This window comes from Musa acuminata, chromosome BXJ1-1 (genome assembly GCF_036884655.1).
Source record: "Musa acuminata AAA Group cultivar baxijiao chromosome BXJ1-1, Cavendish_Baxijiao_AAA, whole genome shotgun sequence".
Lineage (NCBI taxonomy): Eukaryota > Viridiplantae > Streptophyta > Magnoliopsida > Zingiberales > Musaceae > Musa > Musa acuminata.
The window spans coordinates 6,441,956-6,461,016 of NC_088327.1; the positions used below are offsets into that span (position 1 = coordinate 6,441,956).

Genomic DNA, 19,061 nt, shown 5'->3' on the forward strand with positions numbered 1-19,061 from the left:
AAAAATAAAATAAAAATAAGTGACAGAGGTTGAAAACATTGCAGTTTACTTTGAGGCAGAAAACTGAAAAAGCTGAATAAATAGGCTTTCTAAGGGAAAAAGGGGAAAGTAAATAACTCTTTTTAGGTAAGTGACTCTAATATCTTTATATCTTTGTCATCAAAGTATTCTAATATACTTTTTTTTAATACCTGTTAGATGAATGCTTTGAAAAAATAATTGAAAAGTAGAGTATTACTCTTCATCAAGTAAAATTTGTTTTTAATTTCCTTTAAATCATTTTTTCAAGAGATCAAGTTGATGGGAAGAACAGTATTATTACCTTTATTTCATCTTTGTCGTCATTAAAGTACATTTATTTTGTTTTATATCCTTTTACGTCAATCCTCTAAAGAAAAGTTGATGGAAAAGAAAATAAAGGCGTCATCTTCGTAAAGGAAAAGTGCACAATAATGATAATTGAATTAATAATGATGTTATAATTCATAAGCTATGATCTCATCAAAATATCATCTCAAGGATAATTACAATTATCTTTAGTATCTTGATCTCTATACTTTCAAAATTATATTATGATATCTATAATTATGAAAATAAAATATTAAATTCGTTTAAAATATAATTTTATAAAATTAAAAATTAAGAGAGATGAGGTTTATTAAAGTCACGAGGTAAATGTTTCACTTACATAAATATAGAAATATCGTAATATTTAAAAATATAAAGATCAAAATATTAATGCTAACTAATTATAAAATATAAAATATAATTAGTATTAATCTCATATATTAACATGACATTTGGTTTAGTATGATACATAATTCAAAAAGCAAAACATAAAACCCACCATGAAGGATACATTTGTACATATCAAACATGACAAATGTCAAGTCTTTGATACTTACTTAAGACAGTAGCATTTTTTTTTTTTTAGCATTCTATTTACTTGGTTTATTTTAATTAAGTTGATGTACCTTTCATCCATGTTTGATGCAAAATTGGATAAAAATTTAATCATCTATGTCTAATTTAATTTCACATACCTAAATAGTTAGTATGATTTGGTTTTATTGAGTATCAGATATATATAGCTCGAATAATCTTAAATCAAAAATAAAATATTAGTAAAACATAAAAATGATTTATATTAAGAAAGGCTAATTAATATATTAAAAAAATAGAATATGGGTAAAAAATAAAAACAATTTTGAGGATAATGATTCACGGATCATGTTATGTTGACCAAGAAGTCAAAATTCACAAAAATAGATCGATTAAGACCCACAAAACCCACGCTAAATTTAGCCTACAGACCGGTCAACGCCTCCCCTTCCTTTGCTCCCCGCCCTCTGCACTCTCGAAGCCCAACCCATACAAAGACGAAGAACCAGCCATGTCTTTCTCCACCCATTCACGACTCCAACCTTCGTCTCGTTCTTCGACAGAAGCACGATGATCCACTCGACGTCAACGTCGCCTCGGTGAGTGATCTCGCCGTCGTTGATGGGCAACACGTGCCGTGGATCCTTAGCAGGAAACAAGTACCTCCCCAACTACAGCGGGCCCGTCGAACGCTCCTCCTCCTCCACCTCTTCCTCCGACGGCACCCCACGCCGCCGCCGCCACCGCCACCACAACCACCTAACGTCCTCCACCCTCGCCGACCCGACGAAGCCTGAGAGCGACGCCGTCACCATGCGGCGCAGCGGCGGCGGCGGCGACACCTGGGTACTGGGCCACAAGACCGCTAGCCTCCGCGACCTCTACACGCTGGGGCGGAAGCTCGGGCAGGGGCAGTTCGGCACCACGTACCTGTGCACCGAAGGCGCCACGGGGAAGGAGTTCGCCTGCAAGTCCATCTCCAAGCGGAAGCTGACGGCGAAGGAGGACGTGGAGGACGTACGGCGGGAGATCCAGATCATGCACCACCTGTCGGGCCACCGGAACGTGGTCACCATCAAAGGCGCGTACGAGGACCCGCTCTACGTGCACATCGTGATGGAGCTGTGCGAGGGCGGGGAGCTGTTCGACCGCATCATACAGCGCGGCCACTACAGCGAGCGCAAGGCCGCCGAGCTCATTAGGATCGTCGTCGGCGTCGTGGAGGCCTGCCACTCGCTCGGCGTAATGCACAGGGACCTCAAGCCGGAGAACTTCTTGCTGGCTAATAAGGACGACGACTCCTCGCTCAAGGCCATAGATTTCGGCCTCTCCGTCTTCTTCAAGCCCGGTAAGCAAGACTGTCATGGTAGAGAAGCGCTTCTATCTGAATCGATTACATCATAATTGGTTTCCCCTTTTCATTTCCGAGTTCATGTTGTTGCATCAATCGGAAGACGCACCATTCGGTAGAACGAATTGGTGCATTGATCAGTAGGAGATTATGTAGTGCCCCTTAATTCTATTATTTGCATTGTCTCACTATACAGCATAATGCATCATAGAACACCAGGCTTCTTGATTCTGCTGTCTCCAGAGAAAGTTAAGATTAAGCCTAATAGTAATCTTCTTGATTGTTTTCCTCCAAGTCCATCTCATATGCAGATGATTTTTTTCTTCCTCATGAGCTCCATGAATTTCTACTGCATCTTATATCTGTTTGTTTTAGTAAATGCTATTGCTTCATAATCTTCAGGCCAGATCTTCACATATGTTGTAGCATGACCTATTTGATGATGATTTTAAAAACAGTCCCAGATGCTTTCTTGCTTTGTTCATATCCTTTCTCCCTCCAAGTTTATCTCATATGCAGATGATCTGTTTTCTTGGTGATGAGTGATAGCAGATGAGATTTCCCCAACTGCACGAGGAAATCTTATCTGCTATCAATGAGTTCCATTATTCTTTACCAGAGAACAAGTTTTTCTACTACATCTTATATTTGTTTGTATTAAAAAAATGCTCCCGATTCGCAATTTTCAGGCCAGATCTTCACAGATGTTGTAGGCAGCCCTTATTATGTAGCTCCTGAGGTACTGCGCAAGCACTACGGGCCAGAAGCTGATGTCTGGACAGCTGGGGTGATACTATACATATTATTGAGTGGAGTGCCTCCTTTTTGGGCTGGTATAATTCTCATCTAATTTTTTTAGCAACTTAGTGATCACAACAATTCCTAGAACTAACCCATGTCTACTCTCCAGAAACACAGCAAGGAATATTTGATGCAGTTTTGAAGGGATTCATTGATTTTGATACGGAGCCATGGCCAATGATCTCTGACAGTGCAAAGGACCTGATAAGAAAAATGCTTTGTTCTCGTCCTTCAGATCGCCTTACTGCCCATGAAGTACTTTGTATGTCATCCATTTCATGATGATAATGAGCATATAGTTTGTAGTAGTTCTTTACAGAATTTTGAGTACCAATCTCAATTTTTCTTTTTTTTTGTGCACATCTTTCAGTTCCAGACATTATTATAACTTATGGGGGAGAATCATAATTAGGTGTAGTCCACTAATTAGAGATGCCTGATAAGATTCGATTTGTCTGTGATCCTAATAAACTAATAAAGTACTTTAGCTGTAGGAGTATGTAAAGTATGGTATAATTACAGGCTAAACTGAAAACAGGCAGTTGCATCAAAAGCACAATATGTTACATTAGATTGAGGATGAGCACAATAAAATTACAATTATTTATTTGAAAATATCACCAGTACATAGATGGAGGATCAGTTCAAATAGGGTGTCCACCTCTGCAAGCAATCTTGTTGTCTCAAAAAAGGTTGAAGGCATCGGCTGACTTAACACACTTGTCAAAGAAAACAATTATACAAACTTCAAGCATCTGCCAAGCTCTCTTTGAGCTTATAGCAATTATCTATCTTTAGTGTTGAATTTGTGTGGTCTAACTTCTAACTATGAGGAAAGTATATTACACAAGCATGAATATAGGAAACTTTTTAATTCTAGCTGAAAATAATTGTTTGGTGACAGCTTTTCAAATTCTCTCATTCTTAGGTCATCCCTGGATATGCGAAAATGGAGTTGCTCCAGATCAGGCACTGGATCCAGCCGTACTCTCTCGCCTTAAACAATTCTCAGCAATGAATAAGTTAAAGAAGATGGCTTTAAGAGTAAGTTTATCTTTTCTTCTGAGAGATATTCTTCGATCAACTCATGTGCCATTGAACAAGCTGATTAATCTTTCTATGTTTTGTCTTCACAAAATATACATTTATCACCTTCTGATATCTAAAAGCAGCACTTGTTTCTTCCATATAAGATGGAGAAAGTCTCTTTTGCAGAACAAGACAGTCTTTTCTTTATCCTTTATTTTGTTTTCACATAATTATTCATCTCCTTGGAAACATTATTAATTGGATTGGCAAGTTGAGGTGGAAGACATGGCACACAAAAATATTCGTCGATTGAAAATAACTCCTATTACTTGAGAATTAGATGTATCTGTTTTTGGTTTACATAAATTTCTTATCCATTCCTTTTATAATAATTTTGTTGATGGAAATGAAAACTGTTAATGTCAGTTAATGCAATTGAGCTTAAAAACAGTTGGAAGCAGTTCTGACAGATTAAACTTGTCTTATGTGATTTTCTGTTGGTTTCCTATATCAATTCAGCAAGTGATTAACATCCCAAATGCAGGAAACATAAATTTTAACACTATTCAATGGTTAGTAGAAAGCTTCAACTGTCATGCCCAGCCCTGCAGGAAGCATCAGTTTTTCTGCATCCACACTTTCTGGGAGTTTCATGGAAGTGTCTCCTATGAATTAGCAGAAATTATTGAACAAGCCTTAGCTAGTTGATAGAACCCTGCTTCCAGTTATGATACTGCAACGTTTTGACTGTTTTCTGGTTCTTTTTTGGGGTTACCAAGGGCATTGATTGGGCATATAATTTTCATCAATCTCTATATATATGCTGCTATTTGCGGTAGTAGAGATAGTATTAATATCACCTAATTAGGCATCTTGAGCATGAATCGCTGTACAAAGTGATAACAATATTATTAACTGTGCCATAGTTATTTGCATGAGTACTGTTGCATAATCTACAACAGACCAAGGGTGTATGTATAGACCCTTGCCAATCAGAGTAAATCCTAGTTACCATGAGGCCCATGCCATATACTTCTGAATTCTGATAAGTGCATACTAATGCACCAGACATCTGTACAGGATCAGTACACTAGAATGGCGGTTCTTGATCTCAAGTTTGACTTTGATGCATCTTTTTTGTGTGAAGGGATCAAGTTATTTGGTACTGTCCATATTCTTTCATCTTTGACGATATTTTTGGCCGGATTGTATTAGTTCTAGGTTGAGAGATACTAGATATATAGATTGTGTTCCTTAACCACGACTGACAAGGAAACCTGCACCTTCTTCTAGTTTTGTTCTCGAGCTAGTTATGCTTGTATTGCTTTTAAGTGGATTGCACTATCCAATCACAAACATTTTCTAGCTCAGGACAAGTTGACATCACTCACATTGCAATCAAGATCAATTACTTTTCAAGTTTATCTCATATTGGTTCTAACTGTACCAGGTAATTGCTGAAAGCCTTTCTGAAGAGGAGATTGCAGGACTGAGAGAAATGTTCCAGGCAATGGACACTGACAACAGTGGTGCGATCACATTCGATGAGCTAAAAGAGGGTTTAAAAAGATATGGCTCAAACTTGAAGGAGTCAGAGATCCGTGATCTCATGGATGCTGTAAGCAAATCATCTGAACTGCTAAATTTCATCCATGTTATTGGAAATAGGGTTAACAAAGGAAAGAAAGAGACACTGAAAACACATTTTGATTTGTAATAGTTATTCTTAACGTAAACCTAAAAAGTGTCTAAACCAGTGCACTTTGTCCCTTTCTTGCTGGATGATGTCATGCAGCTGAGGCAAAATTCACTTTACCACCCAAAAAACACATTTAAATACGCTATGGCATGAACGGGGAGATGAAATTTTAGCAGCCTGCAAGTAGCTTTTTCTAAGGCTTGTGACAACCTGATATAGTGAGTACACAAGACCACAATAAGGACATAAGTGAGTGCATGAAACACAAGAAAACATGCAAAACATATGCAATGATGCCACAATAAATTTTCAAGCAATTTTACTACATTAGAAACCCTTACTTTCTAAAGGTTGGTCTACTGTCTATGATGACGAGGTAGGACATAACTGTAGGATTTAGAATATGAAATGGTTTATGTCATTAGGGTAGACAAGACATCTGACTGTTTAAATATGCATGTACACCTTATTTTTTCATTTATCTCACTTTGAGGGTTGAATATTGATTGTCATTGTGTAGTTGAAATGATGAGTTTCTTCTGCATCTTCATACATTTTGGCTAAGAAGAGTATAGTTTTCATGAACTGAGATGGTTATCATCTTTTATTTTATTGTTGCTTCAAAGTTCAAACATTTTTCAGATTTCAGTGAGATTTCCATAGTAAGTTGGTGAGTTAGTCGAGCCAGTAAGGAGATCAGGTCTCCATGGTATTAAAGTATGAAATTAAGGACATTGTTTTTGGAAGGTTGCAATAGAACATTTCTCAGATCAGGTTCTACAATTTTTTCCTTTTAAGGGAAAAAATTACAAAGCAACTGACTCAAGTCAGACTTCTTTTTTTTATGATATCCATCCTGGCTATATGCTAAGTCGGCCCTTAAACTTCTATTATGTATCACCCTCTTACAAGAAAAGAGCAACTAGGTTTGAAAATTGACCAGGAGCAGTCTATGCCTGCATCTTGAGAATAGGAGTATCTAGATCTTAAGCTTTATCCAAAAACCACAAGAATTGCTGAAGTTTATTAGGAGCTTAGATCTTAAATATTGAGTGTTTTCTTGGAAACTGCACTGTGCTGTTGGACTTGTTTTTCAACTAAATATGCTTTAGTTGTTTCTGAATTCCCCTAGCACTTTGATTTACCGATTGAGAAATACCTTGCATTCATTGACATCGATGATTGTTAATTAGACATTACGATTTTCCTTCTGTGATCTAAATGAACAATTCGTATGTAAATTAGGCTGATGTGGACAACAGTGGCACCATTGACTATGGGGAATTTGTAGCTGCAACGATACATCTTAACAAACTGGAGCGTGAAGAGCATTTGGCAGCAGCATTTTCTTACTTTGATAAGGATGGAAGTGGTTATATCACAGTTGATGAACTTCAGCAAGCTTGTAAAGAGCACAATATGACCGATGTTTTGATCGAGGATATTATCCAAGAAGTTGATCAAGATAATGTAAGTGACAATTCAGTCTCCATTCTATCCGATAAAAAGTAATTCTTCCTGGTTTTAGTATTATTTTTAGTTCTGCAACTTTATTTATGATCAACAGCCATAGCTTTTGCACTTGGCTGAATGTGTTGTTCTATTCACATATCATATCTCATGAATATTTTGATTTTATGAAGTATTTGACATGTGAAACTTCAAGCATGCTGGAAAAGAAAAAGAAGAAAGAATCATGACTTTTGTAAGTAATTCTAGACATGATGTGGTATGATTCATTGCTCGTTGCTTCCTATAATTCTCACTGTGGAATGATCTATAAAGAAGAACATTTTTTTAATCTTCTTACAAGTAATATTATTCTTTTACCATTTAAAAACTGTTAATATTGAGATTTTTTTAAACATTTTTCATTAAGATGTTGTATATCTATCTGAATTTTGATGCATAATGATCGTATGACTATGAACTAAATGAAAATGAATATTCTTACACTGTTGTAATATCTCCCCAACTCCAAAAGTTAGTATGAGTTCTTGTGTTGTGCACATCTTATGATGTCTCTTCGAAGTTTAATATGGCAACTTTGGATTGGACACTTTTAACTTCAACATTTTTGGTGCTTGTATATCAATTTTCTAGGCCGTAAAAAGTTGACCGAGATTTTGAAGGCTCACCTGATGCTGATTTCATGTCTCAGGATGGTCGTATTGACTATGGTGAGTTTGTTACTATGATGCGAAAAGGCAACATGGGACATGGAAGAATAACCATGCGGAACATGCGAAATAGTCTGAAAATTTCCAGGAGAGATGAGCCGGAAACTCCCTGATCTCTAACCACATACAGGTTCTGTCAAAATAAACTCTTCTCTTGCCATAAATTGAATGTGGAAAAGGATGGTGTTAAAGATTTTGATGGCATTCATTTACTACGAATCATAAGAATTTGAACTGAAATGTGAAGAAAATTTGGCACAGTGTTTGGTCTTTGTTGAAACTGATTACTTTCATTTTAATTTCAGCTTGGCACGGTCTGATTCAGACAACACAAGCTTCTGACTTTGCTTCGATAAATTGTATTCTGACAAAGAACAAGCCTCGGACCGAACCATACATCTCAGGACTTGTGTAAAGAAGAGTTTGAGTTCTGCAATCCATTAAAATGTGCCCCAACTCTTTTCTCCTTCCATTTCAGCTGCATTCCCATCACCTTGTTGAAAAAATGAAGCTGGTGGAGAAAGAAAAGTTATGGAGGGAGATACAAAGTCAACCTCATGTTGCATCTGCAGTCTGGTTCATTAGAAAGGACAGCATAGGAATAATAGTCTTTGGTAGAAGAACATCCTCAGGGAAGTGGAAGTCATGAGAAGCCTTCCATGTCATGCAGGGATAAAGAGTTGTACTCATTTCATGTTTCTTATTTCTTTTGCTTAGTGTTCACTTGGCATTTCTCCAGCTTTAATAGCTGTAACAGAGTCAGAAGTATATGAGTTGCTTGTTATCCATCTATATTTCATGTACATGAAAATTAAACAGCCAAAATGAGAAGATGGTTTAATTACTCTTCACTTTTACAAGCATTATTTCTTCTTTTATTATTTAATTATTAGTTGATACTCTAAAAAACACTTAAATATCCTTAAAAACTCATCATAATTATAAACATATTAGAGATATTTTAGGCATTTTATAATTTTGTATTTTTTTACTCTTAACTAATAATGTTAACCAGGATTAGCCATGATTAACCTAAGTTATCTGCATGAATATTGAAAGAGGGACACATGAAATGTTTTTGGAGGTATGTACATGCTATATCAAAATTTGTTAGGGTAAATAAGCTATTCCAAAATTTTAAAAAATGTAGATATGTAAAAACAATTGTCTTTATTGTGAGGTAACTTATTTTTGTTATTTAGTAAATGGAATAAAATACTCAACTAAACCATTTTATGTCCCCAAAATGTGAAATAGAGATTGTACTCATCCTTGTATTGATTCATAGAACAAATAGTTCAGCTCAATCTCTATTTCTTCCATGCATGTAGAACAGTTCAACACAATACAACTAATCATCCTTTTTGCTTTGGTTGTCATGGAAGCTTATGTTCATGGATTGATGAGTGTGCATCCTTGCATTTTTGCTAATATGGACAGCTAGGCTTGATACAGAGCTATGGCCTTAAATATTGTTCATGATGCGTTGTTAATTATTATTATTATTATTATTATTATTATTATTTATTAAGGGTAAATGATAGATACGATATTCGAGTCGAAAAACTTACAATAAACTGTCAAAATCTTTATCAGTTAAACTAATATTCAAAATAATTTTTTTTATAAAAATATTATAGAAAATAAAAATATTGTAGAAAGATACGGTTATTATTTATAATAGATAGATATAAATTTTACCTATGTATATATAATTATCAGAATCTGGCTAAATCGATGGATCAAATAGTCAGAGCATGAGTTTAATAAAAGATATAAATAAAAATAAAATATATTAGATTAAAAATATAATACATACATGCAATACAATATCAATAAATTTTTATAATAAAAATAAAGAAAATGAAAGGAGCAAAGCAAGACGTAAATATAATATTCTAATATCATTCTTATAATTAAAAATACATGAATATTATTTAAAATTTGAAAATCTAAATAAAAAACATTTTGATTTTTTTCAAAGTTTAAGTGGTCTAATTAGTGAACCACAGACCTATTCGATCTATGTTTTATAACTTTATATAAGATTTTATGAACGAATCATCGTAAAGTTTTAAGTGACAAATTTGCCCTCACAAGCTTAGACATCCTTCCAAGATTACATAACTACAATTAGCATAAACTCGCTTGAATTAAAGAAATACATAAAATCATAAAATACCTAAAAACTTATGAATATATTATCATCATCAACAAAAATTAAAGAATTTAAGATTACCCTAAGTGTGCACGCAAGTTCGTTAGCTTGAAGGATTTATATTCTACACGTAGGGTTGATTTAAAATATATTTTTATTATAAAAAAATATATCAGATAAGATTTTGAAGTGTAAGATTAATGAATATATATATATATAATCTATTTTTCTTAAATAAAAGTATAGGTATATATATATATATATATATTAAGAATATATATATATACACACACATACCTATAGGTATATAAAATCTTTTTTTCTTAATTAAAAATATTAAGCATATATATATATATTATATATCTTTTTTCTTAAATAAAAGTATAAGTATACGACGGCGTGCTGAGAAAGGAGAGAGAGAGCCGAGAAGGATCTGATCGTGGTGAGGGTTTCTGTTCTCTTGCCACCCACCTTCTCTTCTCCTCGAGGCTCTCGCCATCGCGTCTGCCAGTGCGTGTGGACTCCCGACCCCATCGAGATTTGTTGGTCGGGGTGGAGAATGGAGACCCTCCCAACGGCGGCGGATAAGCAGCAGCTCGTGTCGTCCTTCCTCGAGATCGCGCTCGGCCAGACCCCTGAGACCGCTACGCAGTTCCTTCAGGTTCGGTTCCCCACTCCTTTTGGATGAGGTACCCTTTTATACGGTTCTTGATTGCTCGATGGATGTTGGCTTGGTACAAATCGTAGGCCACATCATCCAAAATCCTCCCAAACTCGAGGTTTTCCTTTCTCCTCTTTTCTTCCCTCCCCGCCCCCCCTCCTTCTCTTGATTCACTGGAGGCTAGCAATGAGGAAATCAGTCTATGTGGCTGCGCGCCTTGGACCAATCCATCATGGAGGATCTGGTGTTGATGTTGTTCGATCCGTTCTTTAGTTGGAGATTAAGTTGGGTTTAAAGAGTGGTGAGAGTTTTAGGGTTTTCTGTACAGTAGTATGTTCTTAATGTTCTGGATAAATTCGGCAGGCAACGGGTTGGAAGCTTGAGGAGGCTCTCCAACTCTTTTACGTCGGCAATGAGGGTGGTGGGCTGGCGACGTCTTCCTTTCCGCCGCCTCCCACCGGAAGTCCTAGGTGAGTTTAAGGCAGCCATCGATCATAGTTCACTTCTTGTGGTGAGGAATTGTTTTGCAATTTCTCTACTTTTTGCAGCGAGCAGGAGAATGTTATGTCAAGCGGAAGTTTAGTGCAAGGTGCCCTCGAGGATGAAGTGCGTCCACCGTTACCTGTCAAAAGAGATACACTTTACGGGGATACACCTTTATTTAGGTTTGATTTTGTCGGCTCATATTGGTTTTGCAAAAACTTACTATTAGTATTTCTATGAAATTTTAATTGCTTAGACTGTGAATTATTATTATTTTTTACTCCAGTTGTTACTTCAAAATTAGTCCTGGAAGCCAAGATAGCATCAGATAACATAAATATGATAAAAGAGTATGCTTTTGCTGCAAAAGCTTCAGTATAATGACCATACCTATTTTTCGTAGAAGACATGTCCTAGATAAAATATCCAAAATAGAGTTCATAAATAATTTATCTTGAGCCTTCAAGTAGAAAGTTGAAAACAACGCAATAGGTAAGAAAGTTGCTTTAGTATCATGCTCTGAAGTTTCCTGGTAGTTAGCTGACTCGTATCAAACATAGATGTAACTTTAGGAAGTTTGGTTGTGGAGGGAACGACCAACTTGTTTGAAAAGAATGTATGAAGCTAACCTTTTGAAGAACATGGTCAGATTGTTTCTTATAACCAGCTTAAGCATGGAAAGAATTAAGAGCTTCTCTGTGGGTGGATGGCACAAAGATAGAGCTCGTAATGTGCCAGGCTGAGACAGGCTTCTATATGATTCAGTAACATGAGGTGACCCTGAATAGTAGCCTCTCACAGTGCATATCTGTAGCTTTTACAAATTCTTCTGCAAGACACAGGAAATACCTCAAGATCAGTATTGCTAAAGCTTCTTTGGTACTTTGAATTGTCACATGCCAACCTTCCCAATGTCACCATTGCTTGGGTCATTTCAGTAGCCTGAAAAGCACCTCTCCCGTCAATGCATCCACAGCCCATGGTGCATCAACTGCTACCAGATCTGCTAATCAGTTTCCAGTCAACTCTTATCATGGCCACCCTCCTAACTGTAGTTGACGAAGATACACATTCACAGCTCGTCTCCTTCCATGATTTTCAAATGGCATTGTACTTCCATGGCATCACCATTTGCCTGACGCAGCCACTGCCACTGGCATCATCTGGAATCCCAACTGGAAGATTGGCTGGAGTGTGATGATGGGAAGATGCAGATGTTGCTGGCTTACATTTCCTTGCCGCTTTCTACTCTGCTTCCGATCACAGAGGTCAGGGAGAATGACAATCCTCCTCCATTGGTAAAGCCTGGTAATGGTTACGATCTGAAGAGGGCATGCTTTTTAGATACTTTTGAGGTGGATTTGGATCTGTTGTTTAAAATTAGGGCCCGGAGTATGACTATTTTGGAAAGTTAATTAGTTCTGAATATCATTGAATTTTGAAGGTGATTGGGAATCCATTTGAAGCCAAATGATGCTGGATAAAATTTTGAAGCCACTATTGATAAGTTGGAGTTCCTTTAGGTTACAGTTCAATTTTATATTTATATAGTGGTCTAGAAATAGAAAGCTAAGGGGAAATGTCAAAACTGTTGAAATTTGAGAAGTTTTGAATTCAATACTTTTGGTGGAGTATTGCCTTATTTGTTATTCTTTTCTCTTATCTTTTTTCTCTTATATTTTTTATTAGTAAAACTTAAACTGAGGTTGTGAAGATCATTGAATCTCAATCTGAATGGTCCATGCGAATTTACCAAAATCAGCCTGAAACCATTGTAGGGCCTTCCCTGAGTGAAATTAATAAATTTGTAACACTTGAGTCTTAGCCTTGGTCCCAAAAAGTTGAGCAATTTTTATGCAGCATACCTCCATAGCACATTTTTGCTACAATGGTTTGTTGCTCAGAAACTTGGTTAACTACAATTTGCTAGTGAACTTGGTCAGTGACTAAGAAGAAAGGGAGGGTCAGGAAGATGCCATCTATCCAGTGTTTCCCACTCAGTCTACTGCTAGTATGCTGTTACCACTGGGAACTGAAAGGAGGAAGAGAGAGATGGAGATGCAGCCATTACTTTCATGATAAGTTTTTAGTTTCAAAGAAACCCTCCTACCAAGTCTGTTAATTCTTTCATGATTTTTTTCCAATTGAGACAATATCTAATTAGTAAACAACTTGCCTATCCTATACTATAACCATATCAAGGCTCTTCGGTATCAGAAAGACTAAAAAAGAGATTATAATCTCCCTAAAATATCTAGGAAGGTTAAGGATAAAATTTGTTAAAAAATTATTAAAATAGAAATCCTATTATACTCTTGTTCTAACTAGAGAACTAATAGATCCTACATGTCCTCTTTCAATTTTAATTTAAGTATATCATATGGCCCGGTGTATCACTTTGTTCTGTCTTTCCCATGGATGGTTTGGGTTTTGGCTTAGTACTTCATGATTTAAGTGAAACCTAAGGGCATTGCTTTTTCTGGGTAGCTTTCAAATTGCATCAGGGGACCATTCTATGGGCATTATTCTTCTGGACTTGTTAAAATTTCAGAATCTGCCATAAACAAGCCAAAGGTTTTTATATTTATTGTGGTCTTTACCAATTTACTTTCTCCATGCCATGGTTTCCTTTTTTAGGTAGTAGTTATCCTTTAATTAAATTTATAGTTTTGGAAGTTAATTTTGGTTTGTTGTTGAGCATAGACATATCTTTTATGTTTTCTTTGACATTAACCAGTGTGAATTCTTGCATGTTTCAACTATGAATTTACAAACTTATATATTTGTTTGTTGTTCTTACTGAAGGTGGCATTTTGGTTCATCTTTTACTTCCTGCTTTGGTTCACCGGTGTTAATTCTTGCAAGTTCCAATTATGATTTTACAAACTTGTATCTTTGTTTGTTTCTCTTACTGAAGGTGGCATTTTAGTTCATCTTTTTATTCCTGCTTTAGCTTTCGTTTGGTTTGCCCCTTAACCCTACTTGCAATGAATGCTTTCCTTGAATTTTTTTCCCTATCCGTTTGGCCCTTTAAGGATTGCACCACAAAATATCATTTATTCTTTAGAATTGAATCATTTCCAAAATCAAGCATTGCTTTCTTCTACGTGTTTGAATACATATTTTCTAATCTTTTGTCCATCATTTTGTCACGGACTTAGCTGGTTTTGCCTAAGTCGTGCGGCACCCTTGCGTGTCCATTCGCAAAGGTCAGCTTTCTCGAAACCTCCCATGATCCCTTAGGGCCTACAACAGAGAAAACGGGTTAGAGAAAACGCTTCACTCGGGATTCACAAGCAAACATTTTCGAAAACACTTAATAGACAATGCAAATTACAAACAGACTTTACAAGCTTTGAACGGTTACACAACAAAGGGTCAAAATGGTCCACTGCAGACCGAATATCTCTCACAAGTGTCCACATGACACAACCTTTATTTACAAACCTAAGAAGGCCACAAAACCCAACTAAAATGGGGCTTTTAAGCCTTCGACCGTCCCTCTACATGCTGTGCAAAGCATGAACAAATTGAAAGACACGGACATACATAAGTACTACATCAAATATCCTGTTTAGAACTTTGTCCGTGACAATTTGGTGCATGATTTTATTATCATTCCACTATTAACGATTGCATAAGTTAATCTCCTTTTTTATTGTTGAACCTCAGGCATCAATCAAGTGCAATGGTTGCGTTCCGCAATTTTGATGAGGAGTCAAAACGATCTGCTGTTTGGGAATCAAATGAAAGTTCTGCATCAACAGCCAATGGTTCCCGTGATAACCTTGCTTCTTTATATAGTCCACCTTTTGCTTTGATGTACCAAGGATCTTTCGACCAGGTGAGCAAAATATGTTGCAGAGCTCTCTTGTTTCTTAGTTAAACAGTAGTGTTTCTTCTATTAATTCAAACGACAAATTTTTCTACTTGTTTAGATAAGGTTGGAAATCTTGGTGATCGATAACCAGATTGGTACAATTTCAATATGAAATCTGTGTACCAACACTCAGTACGGGTTGATATGGCACCTGCTGAAGAGAAAGAGGGAGAGAAGAGGGGAGGAAGAGGAGGTGGAAGAGAGGGGGAGGGAGGGTTTTAAAGACCAAGAACATGGATTTACCACTTTGGAGATCCATTTTACACTATTTTATTAAATTTATGATAGAATGTCCACTTGTTGCACATCCCAATTTCATTTTTCTTGCTTGTGGATCACTTTGTAACACTTGACTGGAGTTTCATCTGTCATACATAAATTAATAATGTGGTAGTAGATGAGGAACCCATGTCACGATTTGACCTGTGAGCTGGACCCTGCCTTCTTGTTCTGTGCTGAACAGGAGACTCTGCTTAGACATCCTTTTTTTAAAACATAAAATGCTTGATTCTTTCAGCTGAAAGTTATATTGGAAGGATATTGGAAATTCTTTTGAGAGCCTTAAGGCCCCCCTGCAAAAGGGAACATGACCATCACATCACCATTATGCATGGAGTTTTGCCTGCTATTTCATCCCTTCTCATGTGCTAATCAGATGTTGGAGAATGGGATCATCAGGCCACCTCATTGTCCTGACTCATCCTCGATATTGCTAGTGAGGAAAAAAGGTAGGACTTGATGCTTTTACATAGACTAGAGGAAGTTAATGACCTAAAAAAGACAATTTTTAGGGCCCCCAATGGCATTACAAGTTCTTGGTCATGCCCTTTGGGTTGACCAAAAGACCATTGACTTTCTGGGGTCTCATATATACATCTTTAGTCTGCATTTGTAGATCTGTTGTGGTCTTTTTGACGGTTTTTTTGTTCTACAATCCGACCTGGAATGAACACTTGAGTAGCTGTTGGAGATTTTACATTAGCACCATCTCTTATAATATTGAGCAAGTGCACTATAAATTTCACATTAGTAAGTTGCTTGAGGCACATCAATAGTGATATAGGTTGTGTTGCACTGGCCCATTCCCAACTGACCAGTTTCTGCATATGGTTTGTCTGTGGATGTGGACAATCGACAGCACTCTTAATGACTCTTCTGATGAAGGATAGTTTCTCTTATATGTGACGTTTCAAAACTATGAAGAAGGCTACAGTATCCAGATGCATGCTTGTGCTTCCATGTTTTGATAGGTCATTTGATATCAAGATAGATGCTTCTGATATGGTGATTGATTGACGTATTGATTCTTTATCATCAGAAATCTGTATTTCCTGAAGCAGTTCATTGACCACATTAAAGTGACTGCATGTGTTTTCTCACATGATTGAGGTGGATCCAATTGTATGAGCTGTTTAATCGTGACCGGACTTTATGACTTTAATCATGTCATATTAAGAATGATATGAGCTTCGTTTAATCATATTATTCTGTAAATATCAATTGGATTTTGTAACCCTGATGTATTTCTTCTATGCATTATTGGTTGTGCTGCTTCATTGTTTGTGTAGGCAAAGATTGAGGCTTCCCTTCAGGGTAAGTGGTTATTAATCAATTTGCAGTCCAATGAAGAATTCAGCTCACACATGGTAATTGTCTTTAACTTGTGTTTTTTTTTTCTTCTGTGATTTAATTTTTACGAGATTGTCACGTTATGCTCTGTGTTAAAGCTTAACCGTGATACATGGTCCAATGAAGCTGTGGCACAAACAATTCGGACCAATTTCATCTTCTGGCAGGTTAGTCTGTTTTATTTATAGTGCATATATTAGTGTAGACATCTGATTTCCTTGGGTATTTACCTTATCAACTATCAAATCAATTGCGGGTTCTATTTGATTTGGCAATTTCTTAAGACTTAGTCACAGTTCCCTATTTATCTGTTTGGAGTTCTTGCTGCTTTATGTTGCATTTGTTATGAGAATCTCAGGTGTACTATGATACTAGTGAGGGGAAGAAGGTCTGCACCTACTACAACTTGATTACTCTTCCTGCTGTTCTTGTCATCGATCCCATTACTGGACAAAAAATGCGTGCATGGAGTGGTATGGTACATCCAGAGCGTTTGCTGGAGGTACTAGTAATACAAAGTTCGGGTGACCTGTAATTACATTAGTGATCCTGTAGGATCTGAGCATACTAGCAAACTGCTCATGCAGATTTATTAAACTAAGAGCTGTGTTTTTGGTTCTTCCGTAATTATGATAGCCTTTTCTATGTAGGATTTGCTTCCATTTCTAGATAAAGGTCCCAAGGAGCATCATACTTTTCTTCCTCAGAAACGTCCAAGAGTTGCCCATGATTCTGCTCCTAATAACATACTAGGTAAGTCAGACAATGCTTATTCTATAAAACAGATTTCTTGAACTAAATTTTTTATTTACTTTATGCTCCTTATCGACTGCTGTTTATGGTGCAGAAAAATTCATGTCTGCTTCCCGACAAGGCACATGAATATATATATATATATATATATATATATATATATATATATATAGTTTTCTTTCTTGAACTTTTTGAAATACAAATAAACTAGAAAGGTCATTTAATTTTGCATCAAATAGGGCAAGCAAAATAATAGTGCTGTTGGCTTTAGCGACTATATTGTCACACCCATGTGAACTAAAACTCAGTAAACAGTGAATAAGAAGCATATATGTCATAGACAAAAATTTCAACTTGGTTTATCATAATTCTCTACGTTCTCTTTGTTTTAGACAAAGAAGCCGTGGAGGAGGATGTAGAGGTTCTGCAGGCGATAGCAGCCTCCATGGAGGATGCTAAAAGCCCTCCTAGGCCACCTGTAACTGATGATGATCCTAAACCTGAGAAAGATGGTGAAACCAGCTCAAATGGAAACCTGACTTATCCACCTCTTCCTGAAGAACCAAAAGGAAGCAAAGAACTTTGCAGAGTCGGGATTCGTCTCCCAGATGGCTGTAGAATCCAGAGAAAATTTCTTCGAACTGATCCAATAAAGGTACCAGATGCAGTTGGAGTTTTCTATATACTTGCTTTCCATTCCTCTCGGTCAAAGCTCCACATAATCTTTGTCAACCCATGCAGCTTTTATGGTCTTTCTGCTCCTCTAAGTTAGAGGATGGACAAAGACGACCTTTCCATTTTACGCAAGCCATTCCTGGTGCATCAAAGAGTCTCGAATACGAGAGCAACTCAAACTTTGAAGAAGCAGGTTTATCAAATTCAATGATCACCTTGGTTTGGGATTGAAATCTTCATGAAAATAGTGGCACGGGGCTGACGGCTTGCTCAAAATTTCAGTTTGCGGTCACGAAAGGTTTCTTTTAGTTTGTCTTGTAGTTTAAATGGTGTCTCTATACAGGCAAAAATTATGAATTGCTGATTTATTAGTTAATACGAAGACAGTAATATGTTACCTCAGGCAAATGGACTCTGTACAGGCACAAACCATGAATTGCTAATTTACCACTTAGTATAGAATTGACCACAGCATTTTTGCAGCTCTGTACCTTTTTCTTCCTGTAGGAGTAGTAGCATATGGATTGAGATTATCCTGAACTAAGAATGCCGTCAGCCAGAGGAGTTTAAGCACCAAATACTTGTGTCATTTCTCCTATTTGTGTGCAAATTACACTATCTATTTATAACCATGAAGCAGGAATGACTTTGGATCTGTTTACTAGATTGGTCAAAGCATCCTTCTTGTGGTCCTTCCTTTTATGTGTGTGTTTTGTTCCTGAAAAGAAAGTTATTTGTTTATACGTGGATTTCAACCGTAAAACCTGCATCAAAGAGGTGCACTATTAGATTTAAGATGATAGAAACAAAAGAGATACTCAATAAATTGAGAAAGAGTCGTAAGTATTTAAGATGTTCGTTAGGATGATAAATACTTCTT

The 19,061-nt window shown here is 36.6% G+C and overlaps 2 protein-coding genes across 4 annotated transcripts; both read left to right on the forward strand.

Annotated features, from left to right (window-relative positions):
- The first annotated feature begins 1,330 nt into the window (after window positions 1-1,330).
- On the forward strand, window positions 1,331-8,793 carry LOC103985312 (calcium-dependent protein kinase 26). Of its 3 annotated transcripts, none has more exons than XM_009402971.3 (8): window positions 1,331-2,230; window positions 2,923-3,066; window positions 3,144-3,296; window positions 3,963-4,078; window positions 5,514-5,681; window positions 7,008-7,232; window positions 7,924-8,072; window positions 8,248-8,793. In XM_009402971.3, exons 1-7 carry the CDS (start codon window positions 1,504-1,506, stop codon window positions 8,053-8,055), a joined length of 1,665 nt encoding a protein of 554 aa, XP_009401246.3. In that variant the 5' UTR covers window positions 1,331-1,503; the 3' UTR covers window positions 8,056-8,072; window positions 8,248-8,793. The 3 variants fall into 3 exon arrangements, with proteins under 3 accessions (XP_009401246.3, XP_065000265.1, XP_018679247.2); XM_065144193.1 differs by lacking the exon at window positions 8,248-8,793 and adding an exon at window positions 7,406-7,467 and having other exon boundaries at window positions 7,924-8,061; XM_018823702.2 differs by lacking the exon at window positions 8,248-8,793 and having other exon boundaries at window positions 7,866-8,003.
- Window positions 8,794-10,497: 1,704 nt separating this feature from the next.
- On the forward strand, window positions 10,498-18,663 carry LOC103985303 (plant UBX domain-containing protein 7). Its single transcript, XM_009402959.3, has 10 exons — window positions 10,498-10,761; window positions 11,125-11,231; window positions 11,310-11,426; window positions 14,917-15,088; window positions 16,693-16,770; window positions 16,852-16,920; window positions 17,112-17,255; window positions 17,404-17,506; window positions 17,899-18,161; window positions 18,248-18,663. Exons 1-10 carry the CDS (start codon window positions 10,660-10,662, stop codon window positions 18,410-18,412), a joined length of 1,320 nt encoding a protein of 439 aa, XP_009401234.2. The 5' UTR covers window positions 10,498-10,659; the 3' UTR covers window positions 18,413-18,663.
- Window positions 18,664-19,061: the final 398 nt, after the last annotated feature.